The sequence below is a fragment of the Adiantum capillus-veneris genome, chromosome 4 (genome assembly GCF_014529385.1).
Source record: "Adiantum capillus-veneris isolate H3 chromosome 4, ASM1452938v2, whole genome shotgun sequence".
In the NCBI taxonomy this organism is placed as follows: domain Eukaryota; kingdom Viridiplantae; phylum Streptophyta; class Polypodiopsida; order Polypodiales; family Pteridaceae; genus Adiantum; species Adiantum capillus-veneris.
Window position 1 is genome coordinate 132,351,288 of NC_140934.1, and position 24,510 is coordinate 132,375,797.

Consider the following 24,510-nt stretch of genomic DNA (forward strand, 5'->3'; position numbering starts at 1 on the left):
ATGGTATCAACAAAGATAGATCACAAAGGTGGTTTGATGAACAATGTCAAGATGCTTAAAAGTTCTTGATAAAGCTTGATGCAACTGTGGACAAAGACAACTGTCAAATCCATTTGCATACATACCAAGTATTGATACAAAAGGATAGAAGAAGATAGCAAGTGAAGCAACAATTTTTTTGAGTCCAAGAAAAGGTATGTGCATGTGGAAGATTTTGGAGAAACTTGAGGGACAAGCGGGTTGAGATTTTTGGTAACTTGAGTCTTGTGGATATGTACACACATTGTAGGCAACTATATGAGCAACCAAATGCTAAAAAAATATCATTTTATGGTTCACTCCCATGTATGCCCTCTTTTTTTACTATTGAGGATATATGCGGTGGGCTCAAAAAGTTGGCCACTCGCAAAGGAAGAGATCTTCAAGGTATCAAGCCAAAAATGATTAAATAGATGTGAGATTTTATAAATAATTGGATGTGTGATATGTTCAATCTTGCACTTCAACATGGTATGCCTTATGATTTGAGTACTAATTGGGTGAAGCCTTTGCATAAAGGAGCGGATGTAAAGAGTGTAAATAACCATCGGGATTGGGTCTCTTATAGAAAATTTATTTGGATGATAATGGAGGTCAAATTGAGTGATTGGGCTAAAGAGAATGGCAAGCCTGTAAAAGGATTATCGGGTTTTCATCGACGCCATAGCTCCATTGATCATATTGTCACTCTTCGTGTTCTCATGGAGGAAAGTCGTTGAAAGGCAAGCGATTGTATTTTTGCTTTGTGAAATTTAAGAAAGGCTTTAATATGATTCGATGTAACAATTTGTGGAGAAAGATGAAAGAACTTTAAGTACCAAGTGAGTTTATACATGCAGTTTCTCGAATTTGTAAGAAGGTGATGTGTCACTTACGCATGGGAAGAGGAATTTCAAAAAAAGTTGCAAGCACTATTGGGATTAAACAAGAATGTCCGTTGTCACGAACTCTCTTTGATCTATCCATCGATCAATTGGAACAAATGGTACTTGACTTTATGCAAGAAGAAGGCATTGAAGAGGTCACTATTTGTAGTGTAGTAGTCATGATTTTGTTGTATGTGGATGATGTAGTGCTTCTAAAATACACTTTAGAGGATGCACAAAAGCTTATGATTGTCCTTGAGAACTTTTGTTTGCATAGTAGGTTGATTGTGAATGAATCCAAAACAAAGGTTATGCTTGTGAAAACTAACCATAACGAGAAGCCATGCATTGTGTAGAACAATGAGACACTTGAAGTTGTTGAGAGCTTTAAGAACCTTGGCCTTGAGATTCCGGCCAATCATAAGTGGTATGAATGTGTTATACATCGTATGAGAGCCGGAAAGAGAGCATACTATACTTTTGAGAACATGTGTAATGTGGAAAACATCAAGTGTTTGGTTCTCAAGAAGTAGCTTTTTGACACATTGATGAGACTGGTTCTTCTTTATGGAGGTAAAGTGTGAAGCGGGAGCATCTCAAAGTCTACTTAGAAAGAGTTTGAGAATGTCCAAAAGAGTTTTCTTACAAAATTTCTCTAAGTTAAGACACAAACACCATATATGCTCCTACTTATTGAGTCGGGATCTCTTCCCAAGGTGGAAAAGTACGTAGTGTACGGTACGTTTTAGGTACATACGAAACGTACTTCCGTACTGAACCAACCTTTAGGTATGTGATAGGTACATACCATTTGTAAAAAAAGATAATTACACTAAATTTAAGTTCACAGATCTTTCAAAATTCAGCCTCATTAACAATGCAATGCTTAAACTGAACATATTGATCATAAAACTTAACGACTCAAGACTCAATACTCAATGAGAAAAACAATGACCATAAATCATAAAACCACATAACAACTACAAACATCATGTCCATGGCATCAGCCAGAAGTCATCATATACCATACAAACTGAATCAAGATCCAAAACAAAGTACTGTGAAATACTACAATGTCATAATAACAATAAAAGTCTGTTGCAGCATGTCCTCCAAAGCATGTAGTCACCAGTGTGCACTAAGACGTGCAGCCTCAAAAGTCTGTGTCAGATGCGGAAGATGAATCGTCGGTAGAGAGCAAGCCCCCATCATCAAGGACATTGCCCTCCTCATCAAACTCAGGGTTAGGCTCAGCATATGTCAACTCTTGTACAACCACCTCTGCACCACAAGCCTCCCCAGGCATATCAGCAATCTCTGCATGGATGAGCCGGACAGCTTCATTCGCTCGCCTGCGATTGGAGCGAATAGGAAGCCTCCCCCTGCGAATACTCTCTCGTCTCACAGTGTCTGGATCTCCTCCCACCGTGCGTAGAGGATGACTAAGAGCTCGTGCACGTGATCTAGTCACACGACGATCCACGCTCTCGAGCTCTCTATGCAGCTCTCTGAGAATCTGCTCCTGCTCGTCTCTGATATGTCGGTCCACCTCCTCTGGTCTAGGATCATCTACCATTTTCAGCTCTGTCGCATCAACCTATTGAAGAGTAAAATAAAGTTTAAATGACTTATTTATGGCATATGCTTGCAGGTTGAGTTTAAAGTGGCCAACATCGAGATAATTTACCTGTTTGGGTTGCCCCAAAGAATGGTAACTCCTCACGAGCCTCATGTTGGCTCTGCAATACACCAACTTCTCCAACTGAGAAGTGCTAAGGCGATTTTGAATCTTCGTGTATATGAGAGAGTAAGCACTCCAATTGCGCTCACATGCTCCAGCCGAGCAATCTTGCTCAGTGCTCAAGCAAGAGCGCAATCATCAATGCACACAAAATTAGGAGAGTGACAAGTGTCAAGTAATATAAAGATGAAGTTAAAAGTAGTATATACAATGGAATCATGGATGGCAGTTTCATAACCTGAAAAAGGATACGAAGAGCAATGCGTGAGAGGTTGGGAAGACCAACTCTCTCATACGAGTGCCACCACGTCAAAGGATACTTTGTGGCTTCCTTCCTCAAAGAAACTGCTTTCGTGAAAGAAGCGCCAATGCCATTCATGTAGTTGGTGAATTCCTTGTCTATCCCAAGCTGATCATCCTCTGAAAACATGAGCCCAACATACTCTGATTGTTTTGTGTTGAGCAAGGTATTACTCCATAGCTCTGGCGACCTGTAGAGAGGATGAAGCATGGTAGCCATCGCATGTATGGGACGGCTCATGAAAGTCCAGCGGCTCTCAACATGTCCCGATAAATCTGATCGGCTGAAATATCAAAACAACTTGTCAATACAAGTTAGAACTTAGACTTGATGATTAAAACAGACAACCATTAGAACATGAGGAACCCCTTACCGATCAATAGTCAACAGAGAGCATTTGGAAACGTGTTCTTTCATCTGCATAAACAGATGATAGACTAGTCCCAAGGTCGATCCCTCCATATCCGTCAATCGAAGGAGGACGTAGACTGGCTTGAGTGCCACTGAAAGAGCGTGCACTTCCTGCCAAAAGCTCTCATCAAGGATCCGCCTCTGCAAGTATTTTGTAGATTCATCCTACGATCTTGACATGCCTCGCCATTTTGGATCCACCACTGTTTGGAGTAGTGGATCTCTAAGTTTGTAGAGCCTCTGTAAAACCAAGTAAATGTAGGAAAACCTGGTTTTTGAAGGTCGAACCATATCCAAAGTGCTATGGCTGCGGAAGATAGCAAGAGCCTGATGTTTCTTGCGAAAGAATGTGGTGACCTTGACTACATCTGCAACTATGGGCTGCACCCATGAAAGTTTGCCAATATCCTCCATGAGCAAATCCAAACAATGTGCAGCACATGGAGTCCACACTATGCCAGAAAACTGTTGCTCGACCATAAATCCCATTGCCTTGCAATTAGTTGCATTATCTGTCACCACCTGCACAACATTCTCCGTGCCAACCTCCTCTATGGCTGTTTTGATGTGACCAAATATAAACTCAGCCGCACGTGATCTTTTCCCCTGCTTTTCCTACATCCACAGCACGCAAGAAATAGGTGCCCAAAGTAGAAGACACAAGGATATTGATTATGTGTCGTCTGTGTATGTCTTCCCAACCATCTGAGATAATGGTGCATCCAAACTCCTTCCATCTAGCCTTCACAGGCGTAAGTGCCTTGTCAATTAAGGCCTTCTGTTCATCTAACATAGTGGTGCACATCTTGGTGTAATCAAGACCTGTCAATGTCTCAATAGGCCCCACCTGCGCAATGGCTTTTACCATTCTTTTCCACTGATCTGTGCGCAAAACATTGAAAGATATGTTGCACTCAATAAGAGTGCAACATATCTCCATCTCTGCCACCCTCTGACGCTCTTTGACCCAAGCCTGAGAAGAGATGCGACTAGGCAAAGTGGTCTGCGTTGGTGTTTCAGATGTACCTTTTTCACGTGGCAAGGAATCCTCATCTTCACTGCCAACACGTGCTCTCTTCCTGCAAGTAGGGGGTTGCATGGAGGCCGAACCTCCTCCACCTCTGTCTCCGCACCTAAAGACTCCAGCTCTCCAACAAAAGCATCATGTAAAGCATCCTGTGTGTTGGGAGCACCTCTCAAACCAAGAGCACCAACAAGAAAATACTCTTCAATAAGCTGCTCCCTCAAAGGTGGTGGTATTTTCTCACATGCACCAATCTGATCAGTGCACCCGATGCCCATCAAGTGCTTTTTGACTCGCGTAATGGTGCTGGTGTACTCGTCCCCACAATACTTGCATTGCCATAAGCGTGTGTCGAAACCTTACTGAGAAGTGGTCGTGATTATGCTCAACACATTGGTGTGGAGCGACCAGTTGGGGTTGGTTTTACGCGGCATAATGAATCCTGCACATTGCAAATGCAAAAGAGTGCACACACATGAGGAGTACGGAGTGCAAGAAGAGTACGGAGTGCATGGTGGCAGAAGCAGTACCTTTTCACGCGCATAGCTCGGCTCTACAGGTCTCTGTGCACTGCTCTGCAGACTTCTGTGTAACACAACAGAGACTCTTTTGGTTTTGTGGTCGATTAAAAAAGCCTAAGGCTTTCTCCCCTTCACACTATTAAGCCCATCTGAAAGCGCCCTGTAGCGCAACTGGTCCGATGAGAAAACGCCCAAAAATAATAATAATGTTGTACTGTACCATGTCGTACGGTTGTACCGTATGGAATGGTTAGGTACGTACGTACGGATTCCACCTTGTCTCTTCCAATTTAGGTTATGGGCATGGAAAGTGTTGTGGAGTACATGATAAAAATGCATGAAAACCCCTCACATCAACTTCCTACAATTGCATGGGAAGCAAGCAAAAAAGTCCAAAACACGTATAAAAGAAAGATCTTGCGCACATGATTGATGCAAGAGATAAAGAAGTGATTTGGGAGATGGGATGCATTACACTTGCTACGTAATACCTTAATCGACGACTTCCAAGTGAATGAATCTTTTCTACAACGCCAATGTATTATGGTTGGGAAGAATTCGTGATTCACACTTCATACATTATGCCACCCATATTGCCCCCAACTACAAAACCATGTTCTTTGCTTGAAAGCAAAAATTGTACTCACCCTTATATGCTTGAGTATATCCCCTTGTCAGTGATATGCACTATCACAACCATTCGGCTTTGCTCTCACTCCCTTCGATGCAAGACAAAGCATTGGGGCAATGGAGAAGAGTCAAATCAATTGTGCACATTATGTGCACTGCAAGTTCAAGAGTTTGAGTACCACACACTACTAGAATGCTCAATTTTTTGTCACATCCCAACTTGCTTCCCTCACATTTTTAGCCATGACTTAGACCTACACAGTTTCCTGTCTCAGCCACAATGTCATTGCGACTCTCATCACCATAGTTTTGGAGCATCGACAGTCACTCATCAACCACACAAATATTACATCACATGTAACTTTGGTCCCAAAGGTCATTTTTGACCTCCGAGGACGACAATAAAATCTCTCTCTCTCTCTCTCTCTCTCTCTCTCTCTCTCTCTCTCTCTCTCTCTCTCTCTCTCTCTCTCTCTCTGTGTGCTCTTACCTTTAGTTTAGGATGTTATTTGAGATTACATGATGCATGGATGTAATTTGATACTTGTCTCATAGGCTACATTGGCCTTTGTAGTTGTTAATGTATCTTTCTTTATTTCTTCTCTCAAAGAGTTGATGGAAATCTATTGATGATGGGGGCACCCACAATTTTAGCTTTGGTGTTGCCCGTAAGTTACTTTTCATATTGTAAGTAAGTCTTTCTAATCATAGCTGTGGTCTTTATATCTAATTACCTTATGATAATTAAGAACCTTTGATCATGATATCCTTGAATCCCTCGGCAAGTGTGGACAAAAGGATTGCTTTATCCAAATTTTTTAGGCTTTCTCTCGTTTAGGGGTACCTTGGTATGCCTCATGCAAAAACTCTAGACGGTGGTCGCCAAAGAGTTGGTCTAACGGTAAGGCATTGGCCTCTCAACCTACGGGTTGTGGGTTCAAATCCCCCGTTGGGTCACCCTCTAGAGGGACACCTGGTGTTCACATTGCTAGGGCTCTTGCCCTTGGACACTCAAGTGCATCCTCCTCCTAAAGTGGGTCACCCGAGGAGGAGGTTCCTTGTTGGTTGCTACGAGTTCTCTCCGTCGTTCCCAGCACGTGCCACATCAATTAGGTGGCCATGGTGACAGCTACGTGTAGCTCTTGCCCGAAGGTACGTGGCCCTTACCCGACCATGTAGCATGTCTAATATTTAGAAGGGATAAGCACCTCCCCTATGGGCCCTCTAGTGTGTCAAAAAAAAAAAAAAACTCTAGACGGTGGGGATGCTCCAATGTTGGTGGAAGCATGTTGTGACATACCTATTTCACTCCAATCGTAATTATCATCATCTAGAGGAATTTTGTTAGTAGGACCTATACAAAATTATAGTCACTTGCCTATCCTCTATAAGTATAGATTAAGCATTCAACTCCTTTCTAGTAGCCAAACTACCCCATGAAGATGTTCATATATAATCAATCCTTTTTCAGCAATGTACATTGAAACTTCAATACAAAAGAGAGCATACAAGGAGCAAAAGTCCATTGCCTTGCATCTTCTCAAGCTGAGAACAATTTAACTTCTTTGGTGGAAGAATTACCCAAGAATAGAACAATTTTTTATTTTATTTTTTCGACACACTAGAGGGCCCATAGGCGAGGGGGTTATCCCTTTCAAATATTAGCCATGTTACATGGTCGTGGAAGGGCCGCATACTATCGGGCAAGAGCCATGCATAGGCATCACCACGGCCACCTAATTGATGCACCGTGTGCTGGCAACTAGGAACCTCTTCCTCTGGTGACCCACCCTAGGAGGAGGATGCATTTGAGTGTCCAAGGGCAAGAGCCCTAGCAATGTGAACACCAAGTTAACCACAAGTTATGCACCATTTAATCAACATAGACAAGTGCATATTGCCTTCACATTCACAATATTTAGTCCAATATTAAAGATATTTACGTACAAATGGCCACAAAATTACTTGGAAGACTCAATTAGTAAATAGAAAGGAAGTATAATTATATTGGATTAACTATTATTTGAATTTTTGGCCTACCCAAAGGGCAAGGACATAGTATCGCTTAGCATCCTTGGCTTAACTAAAATTTAATGTACAATTAGTTAGAAGCTATTGCTTTTGTCCTCTCTTTGACCTTGGGTAGGTGTCATGATACTCATGATTTCTCTTCAATGAAATCATAAAAATGATTGCACTTCAATGAAGATAGGTTGAATACAAAAGTTGTTTTTACAAATTTGAAAAACCTATAGATAGATATGTTAAAAGAGGGGCAAAAAAAACTCACAAAATCAAGTTCTCTTTGTGTCACTATACTCTCCCAAAGTTCATGCCCAAACATCAAAGGCAGTTTCCTAGTACAGCAGCACTTACAGAATACCATCTCAATACAGTGGGCATGGCTTACAGCTGCAGCAATGACATCTTGCCATGATACAATCTCACTATATAGAGGGTGTCGCTTGCTGCAATACGTCGTCTCCTTGCCAGGATTGCAGCTCCAAAAGTGGCTGACTGGGTATCCAAGCATGGCCTTGAAAGCTTTGCATATACCTTGAGCAATTTGAGCACAAATACCTGACACAATAGGCACATAGGACCTCGGGTTTCCAAGCTTCTCTCAACACTTCCAAGCAACAACCATCAGGAAACTCCTTTTTTGTATACTGGCTCACCACTGCTATTTCTTGCCTTTTTCCTTGGGCTTACTGCGTGCTTTCGCCTTCTTGGGAGCACCTTTGTCGGTTGGCTTTGGCTTCTTGTCTGCCTTGGCTTTACTTTTCATTTTATGGCCTTGCTTCTACACGTACAAGCATTAGTCATTGCTTCTTTCTAATGTTTAGGATTGTAGTACTCTCAGCAATGGAAACAGAAGAATTACTAGTCATTTTGTCATACCTCAGCCAACGTTAACTCCGTCGCAGCAAAGTTGATTTGCAATCTTGATGCACTTGCTGCAAGAAAAGCATTCTCCCTGCAGATCTTCTCTATCTGCTGTGCTGTTGATACTCCAGGAGGCTTGTCCATCCCTGGCACTTGTCGTCCCCATTGAGGCCTTGGTGTAAGAGAGCGCGTCTCGAATGAATACGTTTCAACCTGAGCTTGAACCTGAGAAATCTTGTTCTCCAGTTCTAAGATCTCTGCCTTTGCTGCTATAAGGTCCTTCTTTGGAGCACTGGTTGAAAAAGCTCCTAATGTTGTCAGTACAATAGCATGTGCAAGCACAAACAGATGCAGGAATACGGATGCATACAAGCCCACCAATACATGCACAAAATCGACACCCACATCTTGCTTACAAACATGCAAAAAAGACAGCGATAATAACGTGATATACAGCACACAAACAGCAGTCAAAGAAGATGAAAGCTCTCCAATCCAGATTCCAAAACAAGATGCTATTCTGTCTCAAGAGTTCTAGTTTGTACTTGAAAGGTTAGCTTAGTTTCTAGTCACCTTTCAGCAACCTCACACTGAGCTGCATGGAGGAATGCCTGTGCATGTTGAAACTGGTGCACTAGCTGCATGTACGATGCTTTAAGCTTTTCAAACTCTTCTAGTTCTTTTTCCTGCAATGTAGTTTAAAGAACAATGTGAAAAGAGCAGTGCCAAATTCAACATTCTATAGAGCCATTGAATGCCAAACCCAAGATTGATACATAGGTGAGCACAAACGAAGCAATCAGTCATGTCATACCTTTGAGGCTTCTATTTGCTGAGCACGCTTTACTTCGTGCCTAATCTCTTTCAGCTCCTTCTTTAGCTTTCTAATCTTCTCATGCAACCCTTTTACCTTCCAAATCCCTGACAAACATCAATTTTAAATGCGCATGTCTCCTTACCAAACACCATCTCAAGAATCTTCCGACACCGGATACAAGCCTCCAAACAATATCAAAAGCACACCTTCTCTTTCTCAGAACTCATTGCCTTCTCTGTCAATGAGAGTTTATCTCCTAACTCATTGCCTGCAGTGTCAGCCTTTGAAAGCTCATTTCCAATTTCCTGAGCACAAAAAAGGACAAAATGAACGCAAAGCCCAAATCGGCTGAAAAGCATAGGCTAACAGGAAAAGGGAAAGTTAATAAAGCGTAAGACATACATTAAAGCCAACTCTTATTAGAGCCAAAAAGAATCTGGCAATGCTCATTTCACCATTCAAGCAAACTGTCTTTAGATCATTAGGTTCAAAGGTAGAAGAAAGGTGAAACCTGCAACTCTCCTCTTGTTGTCATCAGCTCACGATGTTGGATCGAAAGTGTAGACTTCCAGGACAGATTTTCAGCTTGCATTTGCTCAATTTCATGTTCAAGTTCTTCAGTGAGTTCAAAGTAGGGCCTTTCCTGAACCACAAAAGATGATTATGTTTACTGTCAAAGCATAGCCAGTCCTGAGCTGTAAGAAGGTGCAGGTAAATGTTAAAACCTCAGCATTGCTATCTTGACTGTTACCATAGGTAGCACGCCTTAGCTGGTCACAAATATGGCGCAAAACAGATGAGAATGGGAGGTTATTTTGGCACATCTCCTCGAGCACCTGCAATTGTATTCATCATGCTTTATCTAGTGCACATGACAGATATTGAGATCCGTATTATGAAGGAAATACCAATACCCAAGAAGTGTAGGACACATACTTCAAAGCAACAATCTGTTCTTTGTGCATTGGGAGACCAGTCGCAGCTGTGACTGTCCGACTTCAACGTATCTTCCAGCTTTGCCTGATGATGTCACAATTGTAAAAATCACTTTGGAATTATGGAGCATGTATTATCATCAATTATGCTTCTTATCAATGTGCTTTCTATTTTGTGTTCTGTGTGATCTGTGATAAAACCATACAAGGAAGATAAAATGATTTTAGGAGAGAGACCTGACTTCACAAAAGCAAAAAGGCCACACAGGAATTTTGTAATTTCTCCAAAAGTACAATTTAGCAATTAAGAATCTATGCTCAATACGTCAAATCTATGTAAGTGTTTGATTTTCACAGTTAAAAAGTTCAATATGTGTTTTGGTCCCTTTTGGAAACTATCATTTACTCCAATTGTCATATGACTCCTTTGTTTGATAGAGATCCTTAACAACTATTGTGTCACCGATTTGGCCCATTTCCATGTTCAGGGCTGATTATCTACATTTGTTGTATGCACTTGTCATGTTTGCTGAAATTTTGAGCAGGTGCTTTATAGGTTGCAAGGCACCTAGGAGAGAAAAACTAGAGGTGCTCAAATGGACACACTGTAAAGGACCTGTGCTATCTCCATTGTGCTCGGCTGCTCTAGAAAACTATTGAGCAGTTGGAGCACTAACTATGAAGGATCAAGGAATGTGAGGAGGTGGGAGGGACACACAAAAGAGGTGGAGCGGATGAGGGGTTGACGTGTAGAGGTGCGGTAGGGTGTGGGTGTGGCAGAGGGTGGTGGTGTTGGAGCATCAATGGGTGAAGGTGGGAGGGGGGAGGCGCAAGTGGGGATAGCAAAGGGGGAAAGTCTGTCTCCATAGCTAAATGTGAACCAACAACTATGGTGTTGAGCCTAGATGCCCGTGGAGCCTTGGGAGGATGTTGAGAAGTAGAGGGTATATCCTGCAAGGGCTGATCCAACTGAGTAGCAAAGACCTGAGAAACTACTGGAGACATAAGGCTGTGTCAACTGAAAAGTATGACGATGAGTAGCCTACTGCCAGCCCTCCGTGGCGCCCAGGGGTGGGGGATGTTGTGGCTCAGGTCGTCAAGGAGGGTGGATAGGGCAACTCTCACCATGTGCATAAAAGCATGGCACCTAAGACATTGATCTGGGCGACCAGATTGTATTCGTTGGCAAGCCAATCTTTGTAGCCAATGAACCTGGTATAACCAAGCCCCATCTAGAGGCTACGTCAGTAAGACAGATTGAGAGATGGACCACGAGTGATGGGAAGGAAAGGGTAATTGGGAACCGGGGGATCCGATGCTGACGATCAAACTCCTGAACGTCAAAGTCTAGTGTCCATCGTTCTAAAACCAACAACCTGGTTCCAGCCACAATGGGAGAGCGACTGTATAGAGACGCAGAACAGCACTCGTCTAAAAGATGCACCAGAAGGATGTCATGGCCCAGCATGATAAGCTCTAGAATGCTACCCTCAAAGCCACCGAGTGCAAACTGAAGCCACTCGTGAATTGCACCCCATAAGGGGAGAGGCCCACCACACACTCAACCAAAGTAATATCGAGTGGGCGGCGCCATGCTGGGCAAGGTCCTCCGAAGTCAAATCATAAGTATAGGTGAATGGTGTGTGGGCAGTCGTCGTGACGCCCGAAGCAAGGATGGTAGCTGCCATGGAGCAAGAAATGACCTAAGGTATGAGGGGAGATGTCGGATCCTCTCTCTCTCGTAACAGAATGCGTTATGCAAAAGAAAAACTCGATGAGGCAGTAGCAAGTTTTGAAGCATGGAGAACAAATATGGAAAAGCACATGGGGGAAAAAGATGCAATAATCGAGGAGAACTTGCGGCTTGCAAATCTGCAACTAAGGAGAAGGGAGACGACCAACCTTCAGTGCTGAAGGAGCTCGAGGACATGAAGGATCAGATGAAAGCTCTACGGGAAGGAGATGAACAAAAATCGAAAACGGCATCTTCATGGGCGCAACGTCTTTTTAAGACACAAGAAAATGCTGATGAAGCAGAGAAATGGATTGAGGATGCGAAGAAAGGGAAGGGCCAGATGCTCGAGACCACACCTACTTCTACCATTATTAATATGACCATGACCATTGAGGAAGAGCAGAAAAGGAAGAATCGGGCTCTGCATGTGCGGGTCACAGGAGTCAAAGACAAAGAGAATGTAGATGAAGAAGTGAAGGAACTGCTACAACGCATGGGCATCACAGAGCCTACTCACACAAGTGCATGGAGAGTGGGCAAGCAAGGAATCGATGAGAAGGGAAACATAAAGGATAGGGCACTTATTCTCCGCTTCCCGAATATAGAAATAAGGAAAGAATTTCTAAAGAAGAGGCCAACTCTTCAGGAAACCAGTATTTTCCTGGGAGATGACCTTACATTGGCACAAGTGGCACACATGCAAGAGTTGATGCCAGAGATCAGGGCAACAAGAGAAAAGGGGGAAATCGCCTTTTATAGAGGAGGGAAAGTAGTGGTTCTGGAAAAGCGCTCAGCATGACACTGCGAGACCTATGGGGCGACGCTCCGGATAGCGGCGTGGAATTGTAATGGATCATATAGGCTAGATGTAGGTGCCTTTGAATACAGCTTTAGGGAAAGAGACATAGTTTTCTACTCAGAGACACACCAGATACCAGGACAGTGTATGCCACATGTGAAGGGTTATTTATGGGAAACAGCTGGTTGACAAGACAAGAGATCTCTACGGGGTAGCCGGGGTTCAAGAGGAGTAGCAGTCTTATTTAAAGAGGAGCTGAAACCACTACTACATATTATCAGGAAAGATGAGCAAGCAAGGTATATGTGGGTGAGAATGAGAGCCGAGACAGGTAGATTTCTATATATCGCTATATGCTACTTCCCTCCAAGTACCTCAGTCTACTCCTCACCTAAAGGACAATCCCCTTTCTCCATATTGAATAATGACATATGGGAGTTCTCTAGAGATGGAGACACCGATCTCTTAGGAGACTTTAATGCCAGAACGGCCAACTCTCAAGCAATATTCTATGATACTTCTGAGGAAATGCTCAAAGAAGTGGATTTATCACGGAGGGGGCTTACTAGAAACTCACAGGATAAAGAACACACTGAACATGGGAGACATCTCATGGAGATGGCAACTATACATGGTTTGGCCATACTTAATGGTCTAGAGAATTTCCCGTTATCCGAGGGATTCACATGCTTCCCGCACAGGCATGGGGCCAGTACAGTGGATTATGTCATGACTTCACCAAGCTTTATTTCTAGTATCGAGGACTTTAAGGTGGGACCCAGACCGGTTGGGATTGCAGTGGATCATGCTCTCTTGACCTTATCAATCTCCTTCCAATACAATGCCTCTCAAGTACAAAGGAAGAAGACACATACAAGATATACTTTCACCCCAAAGACTGATTCAGTCTATGTGGAAAAGATCTATAATAGGATGTGGGCAGCCGAGCCAGTATATACTGTAGAGGAGATTACTTCTCAGTTAACAGAGATACTACATGGAGCAACACAAGAGGCATACCCACATACTCAACCTGATCAGAAGAGAGGATCTGGGAACATGCCTCAAAACAGTTGGTATGACGAGGAATGCAGAGAGACAAGAACCCAGGTCCAGAAAGAGCTTACACTTGGGATCATCACATATAAGCAATCTCGGATTGCTCTTTGGCGTATAGTACGTCGCAAGAAAAGGGCATTTTTAGCCAAACTGGAGAAGGATTTATATCAGCTCTTCTTGAGTCGGGACTCACATGAGGCCTGCCGCTTATTTCACGAGCACTCACCGCCTCCGACGATTACTTCTCTTGAGATTTGGGGTCAATATGTAACATCATTATATATGGTATCTGGACAACCTCCATTACCAGATCCGCTAGAGCCATGCCTTGCTACTAGTACTTTCTTTACTACAGAAATGGTGAAAAAAGCCATTGATAAGATGAAGACAAGAAGAGCATATGATCATGATGATTTAGTAGCAGAACATCCGATCCATGCCAAGGATCTACTTTCAAAAGTCCTTGCTCGTCTGTTTAATCGGGTCATGTGTGAAGGATTACCTGAATCTTGGAAATTATCTACTATCATACCTATTTTCAAGTCAGGGGATCCTATGATACCCAGGAACTACCGTACCATTATGGTAGGTCACACATTGACCCGACTGTACGCATCCATTCTTGAACAAAAATTGAGTAGATGGGCAGAGAATGAGGGCATAAGGGCAACAAGACAAGTTGGATTCAGAAGGGGTTATTCCACTTTAGATCATATTCTTACGCTCAGAGCCATTATTGAGGAAGGAAGAGAACGATGTATTGTTGCTTTGTGGATTCTCGGAAATCTTTTGATACAATACCAAGGGCCAGATTGATGCGCACGATGCAAGAGTTAGGGGTCCCCAAAGAGATTATTTGGGGGATCATGGCCTTATACGGGTCAGTAACTGGTTATGTACGTACTCCAGAAGGGGATTCCGATATTTTCATTCCACCGTTGGAGTAAAGCAGGGATGCCCACTGTCCCCTACTTTATTTGGTATGTACATAGATGAGGTATCAAATTACATTGATAGAGAGGGTGTCAGAGGTGCTCAGCTTGCAGGGTCATGGATCCCTTTGTTGTTGTATGCAGATGATATTGTATTGATAGCAGAATCACCAGATGGAATGCAGCGGCAGCTAGATGCATTACATAAATTCGTGGAGGACAGTGGAATGTCGGTAAACTTGGGTAAAACCAAAGTTATGGTGTTTAACACCACACCACAGTGGGTTAGGAGATCGGCACCTACATTTGTATATGGCCAGGATACAGTAGAGTACACAGATGCATACACATACCTTGGTGTGGTATTTGCAGGACCGAAGTTTACTCTTAAGAAAGCAGCGGATGCTAGATTATCCAGAGCCTCTGCGGCCTTGGGAGGATTGGAGAGGATGTGTTCACAAGTGCAGTTTCAGGAACCACGAACAAAAGTTTGGCTCTTTGATACTGTGGTGGCTTCGGCTATGCTTTATGGGGTCCAAATTTGGGGACCATCTGTGGATCAGGATAATTGGGAGTCAATGGAGAGACCTTTGGTATCTATGATTTCCCGAATGATTAGAGCCAAGGCCTCCGTACCACATGCGATTACCCAAGCGGAACTAGTTGCCGCTCCGATAGAAATTGAAGCTCTTACCAGATCAGTGTCCTTTATACATGGTTTGTGGGATACAAATAATTGCCGATATACTAGACTGGCCCTCGAATCCTCTCGACAATTAGCATTGAAAGGGGATACATCATGCTGGTATGCGCAACTGTCCTCGTGGTTTCAGAGACACGGTTCAGTATGGAAAGAGTACCCCGCTTCGAATACTCTTTTGCAGCTCCATCACTTGCAATTACACGAACGGAGATTAATAAAATCATCCGTCACGATCTTATACAGTTGGATATTAAGAGGACATGGGTAGACCCTACACAAGAATTGGGCACGAAGATGGCCGACTACAAAGAAAACTTCCTACAGCTATCTGAAGATGGATTTGTGATTCGCCCGAGCTACATGGATACCCACCTGTCTCATGGTTTGAGATGTGCTATTGGTCAGATTCGTACATTCTCACACCATTTGGAAATTGAATTTGGCACATTTAGGGGAATCCCACCTGCGAGCAGAATTTGCAAGTTATGCAGAATGGAGCCGGAGACAGAATTACACTACATATGCCACTGCACAGTATACTATGAGATACGTGGGCATTTAGGCTTTGGACCTCTAGATAGAATCATGCAATACCAAGATCAAAGATGCTTAGGCTTGTACCTATTGGAACTACATCGGCACAGGGATAATCTAATGAGAAGACAAAGAGCACTACAGCCTCAGAGGCAGATCACAGATTTCTTCGAATCGAGAGAAGCAGGAGTGGAAGGAGAAGCAAGAGGCCAGCAGCCAGCAAAAAGGAGTACCCACATTCATACAAAAGGCACCCTAATTGACAAAGCGATTGAGCTTAGGAAATCGAGACGACCACGACCAAGATGCAGAAGCACAGTTCACCGGAGGAGACTACAACAAAGGATTAGAAGCATTCTAGCCAGACACCCAGAATGCTCCTAAGAAGTTTATTTAATACTTTATATTTAGTTTTTCACATTTATTTTCACACTTTCACACTATCACCCTTAGTACTTTAGTACTAAGGTACCCAGACATTGTAACAGATTCACCACTTTTGTATCAGTTTGGTCTCATAGGTCATTCTGGCCTTTTGAAAACATTAATATAACATTTCATTTCATTTCATTTTCTCTCCGAAGTCAAATCATAAGTATAGGTGAATGGTGCGTGGGCAATCATCGTGACGCCCAAAGCAAGGATGGTAGCCGCCATGGAGCAAGAAATGACCAAAGGTATGAGGATGTGCGATGGGGAGATGTCGAATCCTCTCTCTCTCCGAAGTCAAATCATAAGTATAGGTGAATGGTGCGTGGGCAGTGGTCGTGACGGCCAAAGCAAGGAAGGGTGCCACCATGGAGCAAGAAATGACCAAAGGTATGAGGATGTGCGATGGGGAGATGTCGAATTTTCTCTCTCTTTGAGGATGTGCAAGAGAGAGATGTCGAATTGAGGGACACAACATGCTGGTATGAGCAGATGACATCATGGTTTCAATCACACGGCTTCAACATGGATAGACTACCTCCATTCCAATACTCCTTGGATACACCCTCACTTTCTCTCACGCGTAGAGATCACTAGACTTATTACGTCAAGACTTGATTCAAGTTTCAACTAGATACCAAAAGAACATGGAATCTGGATACAACAGATACAAGAGTTGGACATGCAGATGGCTTTCTATAGAGAGCATCTTTTCCAACTAACAGAGGATGGATATGTGATCAAACCGGCCAATATGGACACGCATTTATCCTATGGGATACGATGTGCTATTGGTCAGATGCGCACATCATCGCATCAGCTAGAGATTGAGACTGGCAGATTTAGGAGAGTACCAGTAAGGTCGTAGCCGACTGCAGCATGATCCACAAACTCTTGAATAGTTGAAACAAGCCTCGACCCAAGCAATGTTCCTGTGGCGGTGATGGTAGTCCCAAGACCTAGCAATCACACTGGACCTCCAAGGTTTTTAGGTCGAAATGAGACCTACTATGAGATGTCGAGAAATTTCAAATTATAATCTGCTCCAATTTCCATGGCAAGCATTTTACGATACCCCACTGCCAAAAGTTGCACTCCGAAGAAAGATGTCAAAAACCATATATCTTTGGGCAAAATATTTTCTTGAAAGCTTGCCGAGTCCTTGGAGTGTGGCTTGGTAGCTATAAACATCAACATCTGCATGTCACGTGACACACCCCAACCCTTTGTGTCCATGGACAAGCTACACCACAACAGGGTTCAGTCAATCTTGTCAAGTCTAGATTAGCAGTGATCTGGCACTTTTGTGAGTCTATTCGTAGACCGTGCATGCCCAGTCACTTAGCATAGATGCATATCCTCCAGTTGCACACAGCATGATCATCAGTATTCCCTTCAGAATCCAGCAGATTCAGTTAGGGGAATTTTCCAGTGCATTTAGCCTATTTTCCTATTTTTGGTTATTTTCACTTATTATTTTTAAGTGACTTTCCAACAAAAGTAGGTAGGGCAATTTTGCTAAGTTAATATATAAGCAAACCCAAGTTAGCACTTTCTGGCAGAAGAGGCAGTAGGAGCTTCCCGCTCAACAGGCAACTTCTCAACAGTACCCCCCCTCAGCAGTAGACCATCGCCATACTCCCCCATCCCTTGGCATTTTTCTCCCACAGCCACAGCATCGCCATCAAGTCCATTGGCCTGGCGTTTTCCCGCGACAACCACACTCAACCTTAGCGTTTTGGGATCTTTAAGCATCTGCATGATCAGCGTTTTCTTCAGCAATTCAGTAAACTACTAACGCTAACAACTGCTGCCCATTGCAGCGTTTTCAGCATGGAATAGACCCCCAGATTCAGCGTTTTTAGAAGGTGCTGTCCAGCGTTTTTCAGCCAAGATAACCCACCCAAAAACGCAGCCTAAGAGCAGTGACACCAGCGTTTTTCCTCAGTACATCATCCCCGAATAAACCAGTCGTTTTCAGCCATGAAAACAGCCAGAAACAGTCATTTTCAGCCACCAAGAAGACCATGAAAATCAACAGATAAAGGTTCCCAGATTTCAGCCATCAAGTCGTCGTCGTCATCGGCATAGTCCAAGTTGCATCAATCCATTGCATTCGCATTGTACACCTTTGTGCAATCAAAGTAGACCACTCTCGCTGACGAGAGTGGGGCCTTCGGAGGAGGGTTTTACAACCTCTCGGGTGTCGTATCTCTTCTCTCTCCTTCTCTCAGTCTCATTCACTTGCACACACAATATCCACTCACTTTGTTCGTGATCATAGCACTCCCCATAAGACGGAAAGCTCTCTCTTTCCCTAAGAGCAAAAAGGAACCTTGAGCAAATAAAGATCACTAATCTTGAGAAAAAACAACATTCATTCCGCGAAACAAATCTTGGATCCTTCTCTTGCAAGTGGCCTTTTTGGCTTATGCCCTATAAGACACGAGCGGTGGGAGCACGCCCGATGCGCGATGAAGTAAGGGTGGGAGTGGCTAATAAGTTCGAGGTCGGGACTCGAAGATACTTCAACTAAAATTCCAATCGCCTTTGGGTTTGCTTTGTCTGCTCTTTTGTAGGACCGGTATGCTTTCAACAAAGCACACTCTTGATGCTCTGATACCACTGTCAGCGCCATGTGCCAATAGAAAAGACCAGACTGTATAGACTTTTAGCACTTTAATAACAACTGAACTGAAAGAGAGACGACACACGACACGGAGTGGTGGAATTCCACCCCAAAGAGTATTGGCCCCAAACCTTGGTGTCACAAAACGGGAGCATACACGAGCACTTAAAAAATTTGAAAATTATTATACTTTGCAAGCATGAGAGAAGGGAGAAGATCGACACAGTATTGGGGACCAGAAGATGGGCTGATCCCCTCTCGTTAAGAGTATTCTTTTATTCAGGGAGAATTCTTATACAAGCAAAAGAACCCGAGGAAACCCCTCCGTTCTGTAATCTTAGACCCGAAGGTCATGCTTTCCCGTAAAGGGCTTGGGCACAAGGCCGTTCCTTCCCGTAAGGGACTTAGGCACAAAGCCGTACTTTCCCGTAAGGGACTTAGGCGTGAAGCCGTACTCCCCGTGAAGGGGCTTCCCGTAAGACGGGAGATTGCTGCAAAACAAACCACACATGCGTTCTTACGCATATTTTCTTACTCAGTTCGGATTTCCTCGTTAGCCTACGGGATGCCCCCTTACTGATGCACCCGTCACCCATCATGTGACGCATCAGGGGCACTCGTAACCCGGCCCTTTCCACCGAACTTACGGAAACTCCTTCGCGATGTTTACCGTCACCCATCAAATGACACATCAGAGTTGTCCGTTCCTGATGGCAGTTCCTGTAGCTACAATCTTTTTAACAGTTCTTAGTGCACATAATATAATATCCTAAAAAAAGAGATTTAATCATTAAAAATAAGAAAATAGTCCAATTAGCAACATCCCTCTGGCTTCTAAACAGTTGACCTCAACTGTAGTGCTTGGACATATACCTCCAATATCTCGAGACAAGCTGCTAATTCCTCCTGCGTCATCCACTGAGCATCTAGATTCGAATAGTTCTTAAACTTAAGCAAATACTTCCGTGTTATCTTTCCGGATTTCAGAGACCGCTCCTGATGACTTGCTATCTACTCCAGTTGGAGTATTTCTTATGTTTCCTCAACCTCAGGAGGTTCCTCAGCGCTAGGCTGGCTCGGAGGCGGTCCCACATACGGCGGAGTGAACTGACATGGAAAGCATTATGGATCTTCCAATTAGGCGGTAGCTCTAATCGGAAAGTGACATCATTCACTCGCTCAGTGATCTTAAACGGCCCATAATAACGAGTAGACAGTTTTACTACTTTCCCCTTATGAGACTAATTGTCCGACTGTTAAGTCTAGATTTCTTTTGTGCTTGTCTGCAGCTTTCTTATGCTTTTCCTGAGAGCGTAGAATAGCTCTCCTAACTTGCCCGTAGGCGGTGTCCAAATCCCGGACAAATTCATATGCTGCAAAGATCTTATCCTTAGTTAAAAGGATCGGTGGCAGCAAAGGCTTACCATAAAGAATCTCAAAAGGTGCTTTCCCCGTCGATGAGTGTATGGTATTGTTATACGCATACTCGACAAGAGGCAAATATTTCTCCCAGTCAGATTGCCGGTCTGACACATAAGCTTTTAACATATCCAATATTGTGGAATTGGCTATCTCACTTTGCCCGTCCGTTTGAGGATGGTAGGCAGATGAGAAATTCAGCTTTGTACCAAGATTATCCATCAAGGCACGCCAAAAATTTCCTGTCATGCGAGGATCTCGATTGCTCACAATAGACTTAGGCATTCCATGATGCTTAAAGATCTGTGCTAGAAAGACCCTAGCCATATGATCTGCTTTTATCGTTTTCTTGACTAGTATAAAGTGTGCTTGCTTGCTAAACCTGTCCACAATGGTCCAGATCGCGTCATTTCCAGTCTGAGTTCTAGGGAGGTCCATGATGAAGTCCATGGCAATACTTTCCCAAGGTTCATTAGGCACAGGCAAAGGTTGTAGCAACCCAGGCGTCTTATGCCGATCATACTTCACTTTTTGGCAAACCAAGCATTCCTTGACATACTTATCAATGTCTGCTTTAAGGCTAGGCCAAAAGAAATATCTTTCCATTGCTAAGGTCGTAGGGAGAATACCCCGATGACCCGCATAAGGCGAAGCGTGTGCTTCATCCATGATCTTCTTTCTTAATGGTTCCGCCACACATATGGCCTGATGGTGGTAGAGATAACCGTCCCGAATGGAATAGGGAAACTCATTCTCTCCACGATGTAGCTTTCCCCAAATGGTGGAGAAGTCTGGATCATTCGGATACAAATCCGGTAGTGCTTCTAATTCTTGGTGATACACCGAAGTGATAGCGTTCACCCTTGGCCGCCTAGACAGTGCGTCTGCGACTACATTCTTACTCCCAACCGTGTGAAGGATCTGGAAGTGAAACATAGACAAAAAGTTTGCCCACCTCATCTGCTTCTCAGATAGTTTCCTTTGCGTAAGAAAATACCGCAAACTCTGCTGATCAGTCTTGATCACAAAATCCGCTCCTAGAAGATAGTGCTTCCAGTTGGATAAGGTGTGAATCACAGCCGTGAGTTCCTTTTCGTAGATTGATGCATGCAACTCTGCATCCTTAAGCCGTCTGCTTTCGTAGGCCACTGCATGGCCTTCTTGGTTTATCACTGCTCCGATGCAATCGCCTGAAGCATCGCAGGGAACCTCAAATGGTTTCCTTAAGTCAGGCACTATCAAAATAGGTCCATGGCTTAGCAAGTACTTGAGCCGATCAAAAGCTCCTTGTTGTCTCGATCCCCATGTGACAGGAATCTTCTTCTTTGTCAAATCATGAAGAGGTCCTGCTACATGAGCAAATCCTCGGACAAACCTTCGATAGTATGAACATAATCCCAGGAAGCTACGTACATCATGTACCGTAGTGGGAATAGGCCAATCTTCTACCACTCGGATCTTGGCAGGATCCATACTCACTTGATTGTGAGAGACTATATGCGCGAGATAGTGTATCTCAGAGAGAAAGAACTCGCTCTTCTTTGCAGTCACATGCAACTCATGCTTTCGTAATTCTTGAAACACTAAGTCCAAGTGCTTCCGATGTTCCTCTTCTGACTTAGAGAAGATGAGTATGTCGTCAAAGAATACTCCCGTAAAAGCTCGATAGGGGCTGAAAATGCGGTCCATCATGCGATTGAACGTCGCAGGAGCATTGGTCAAGCCGAAAGGCATTACCAAAAATTCATATAGTCCAAAGGTTGTGCGGAAAGCAGTCTTATGGACATCCTGAGGGGCGATCCGTACCTGATGATACCCACTCTTTAAGTCTATGCGACTAAAGACACTTGCACCCTGCAACTTATCAAGTATATGATCAATCTGAGGGATCAGAAAGCGATTCTTGATGGTGATCTTGTTTAGAGACCGGTAGTCTATGCACATTCGAAACGTGCCATCTTTCTTCTTATCTGAAAGTTTGAAGTTGAGTAGGAGAAAGGTACTTAGTTCGCTTGCCAGTGCCCTCTAGCTTCTTAGAATGATCATCGTCTCTAGATGGAGGACGTTTTCTTCCTTGGCCCCCTTGGTCATCGTAGACCCCTCTTTGTCTTGCACGATAAGTGCTATGCTCCATCTTTCTGGGCGTCCCAGTGGAGTGCAAATCCTCAACAATGATTGCTGACTCCATCATCCTCTGAAGAGTATCATGCGGATACACTTTCATACTCTTTCGAAGCTGCGGTTGGAGACCCGCTTCGAACTTTCGTTTCTTTTCCTCGTCGGCAATCTTCATGAAGGGAGTGACCTTCAGAAGAACCGACCAATACTTGTCCACATAAGTCGTTACTCTTTCATGTTCCTTCTGGGCAAGCCAGTCCCATTCCTTCCGTATGTCCTGTTCGAAGTCAGGTGGAAGAAATTGTTCATAAAATCCAGATTTGAAGCTCTCCCAAGTTCTGGCCTGAGAACCTTCTAGAATCTTGGCTAACCACCAATTACTTGCCGTTTTCCTTGAGGTGCATCCCCACATGGCATAATTTGGATCTTTCTGTGAAGTGCCAATTGGTAAAGGCGACTTCAAACTGTCTAATGGACACTGCTTTGGAGATGTCTCTCCGTCCGTTGTAAGTTTCGAACTTGATGTCCTTGTCGCCCGATTTGAAGACTCTCATGCAATGTTGAGACTTGCGACCTTGCTTCTTGAATCGAGGCTTATCTTTAGGTTGATGTATGGTAGTGGCGGTAGTAGCTGCTTCCTTCTTCTGACGAGATGATCGAGAAGTAGAAGTGTAATCAGGAGAGTAAGATGGAGATGAGATAGAGATGTCCTTGCTCTTGTCTAGCAGAGAGAGCGCTTTTTCCTCGCCTTTCCTTGAAGTAGGCCCTTCATTCCGATCCGAAGATCCTTTGTGCACCTCGGCACGTGCTTCTTCTCTTGCCTCCTGTGGTCTCACGCCAACAGTGTTGTCTGGATGCTTGGCTGCATCAGTTCCATTTGTTTTCTTCATTCCGCCCAAAAGCTTTTGGACATCTGGCAACAGTAAAATTTGTTGCAACTCCGCAAGCTGAGCTTGCACTTGTTGAAGTTCCTCTTCAACGCTTCTTCCTTGGCTCGACATGGTTCTTCCCGTTCTTCCCGGAATCGTCCTTCTTTGCAGAGAAAGAGAGGAGTCCGAGCTCTGATACCACTGTCACAAAACGGGAGCGTACACGAGCACTTAGAAAATCTGAAAATTATTATACTTTGCAAACATGTGAGAAGGGAGAAGATCGACACAGTATTGGGGACAGGAAGATGGGCTGGTCCCCCCCCGTTAAGAGTATTCTTTTATTCAGGAAGAATTCTTATACAAGCACGAGAACCCGAGGAAACCCCTCCGTTCTGTAATCTTAGACCCGAAGGTCATGCTTTCCCGTAAAGGACTTGGGCACAAGGCCGTTCCTTCCCATAAGGGACTTAGGTACAAAGCCGTACTTTTTCCGTAAGGGGCTTAGGCGTGAAGCCGTACTTTCCCGTAAGGGACTTAGGCGTAAAGCCGTACTACCCGCGAAGGGCCTTCCCGTAAGACGGGAGATTGCTGCAAAACAAACCACACAGAGTAACAATTCTCAATCCGTATCAACACCTTATACCTGTCGCTCCTTGCTCGGAGAATCGACCTCCGTACTCAGTCGTCACGCGAACACTTGCAGTTTCCGTCGCCAATCTTTGCTCCAGAATCCCAGCGCTTGCACTTTCTGCTGCTTCCGCCTTCTCCAAACTGAAATGTTGGCTACCCTTTTATAGGGTCTGACACCCGGCAGGAATAGGGGTCCAAAAGCAGAGCTTGGCGCTCCTAGAGAGAGAGAAAATCGCATTTTCTAGAGAGAGGAGAGAGAGAGAGAGAGAGAGAGAGAGAGAGAGAGAGAGAGAGAGAGAGAGAGCAATTTAGCCCCCTGCATTGGTTTTAGCGCTGGTTTTCTTTATAAGAGCCATGCTTGCTTTATTTTATTAATAAAGGGGCCGGTCACTTTATAAAATAAAGTGTGAACCTGTTCAAACTTTAAAAACTCACTCAGTTAGTGAAAACAATGCTACACAGACACATTCCAGGCGTCCC

The 24,510-nt window shown here is 43.9% G+C and overlaps 1 protein-coding gene across 1 annotated transcript in view; it reads right to left on the reverse strand.

Annotated features, from left to right (window-relative positions):
• Window positions 1-2,031: 2,031 nt before the first annotated feature.
• Window positions 2,032-24,510, reverse strand: part of LOC147459999 (uncharacterized) — a 38,742-nt gene continuing 16,263 nt past the window's right edge. Inside the window, exons 2-13 of the mRNA XM_086509939.1 lie at window positions 10,173-10,256; window positions 9,962-10,072; window positions 9,748-9,879; window positions 9,443-9,541; window positions 9,234-9,329; window positions 8,993-9,105; window positions 8,435-8,711; window positions 8,246-8,336; window positions 7,917-8,113; window positions 2,885-2,935; window positions 2,593-2,757; window positions 2,032-2,502 (exon numbers count right to left, since the gene is read on the reverse strand). Of these exons, the coding sequence (XP_086366065.1) occupies window positions 2,059-2,502; window positions 2,593-2,757; window positions 2,885-2,935; window positions 7,917-8,113; window positions 8,246-8,336; window positions 8,435-8,711; window positions 8,993-9,105; window positions 9,234-9,329; window positions 9,443-9,541; window positions 9,748-9,879; window positions 9,962-10,072; window positions 10,173-10,256 (1,860 nt within the window). The 3' untranslated portion in view covers window positions 2,032-2,058. The remainder of the gene's footprint in view (window positions 2,503-2,592; window positions 2,758-2,884; window positions 2,936-7,916; window positions 8,114-8,245; window positions 8,337-8,434; window positions 8,712-8,992; window positions 9,106-9,233; window positions 9,330-9,442; window positions 9,542-9,747; window positions 9,880-9,961; window positions 10,073-10,172; window positions 10,257-24,510) is intronic.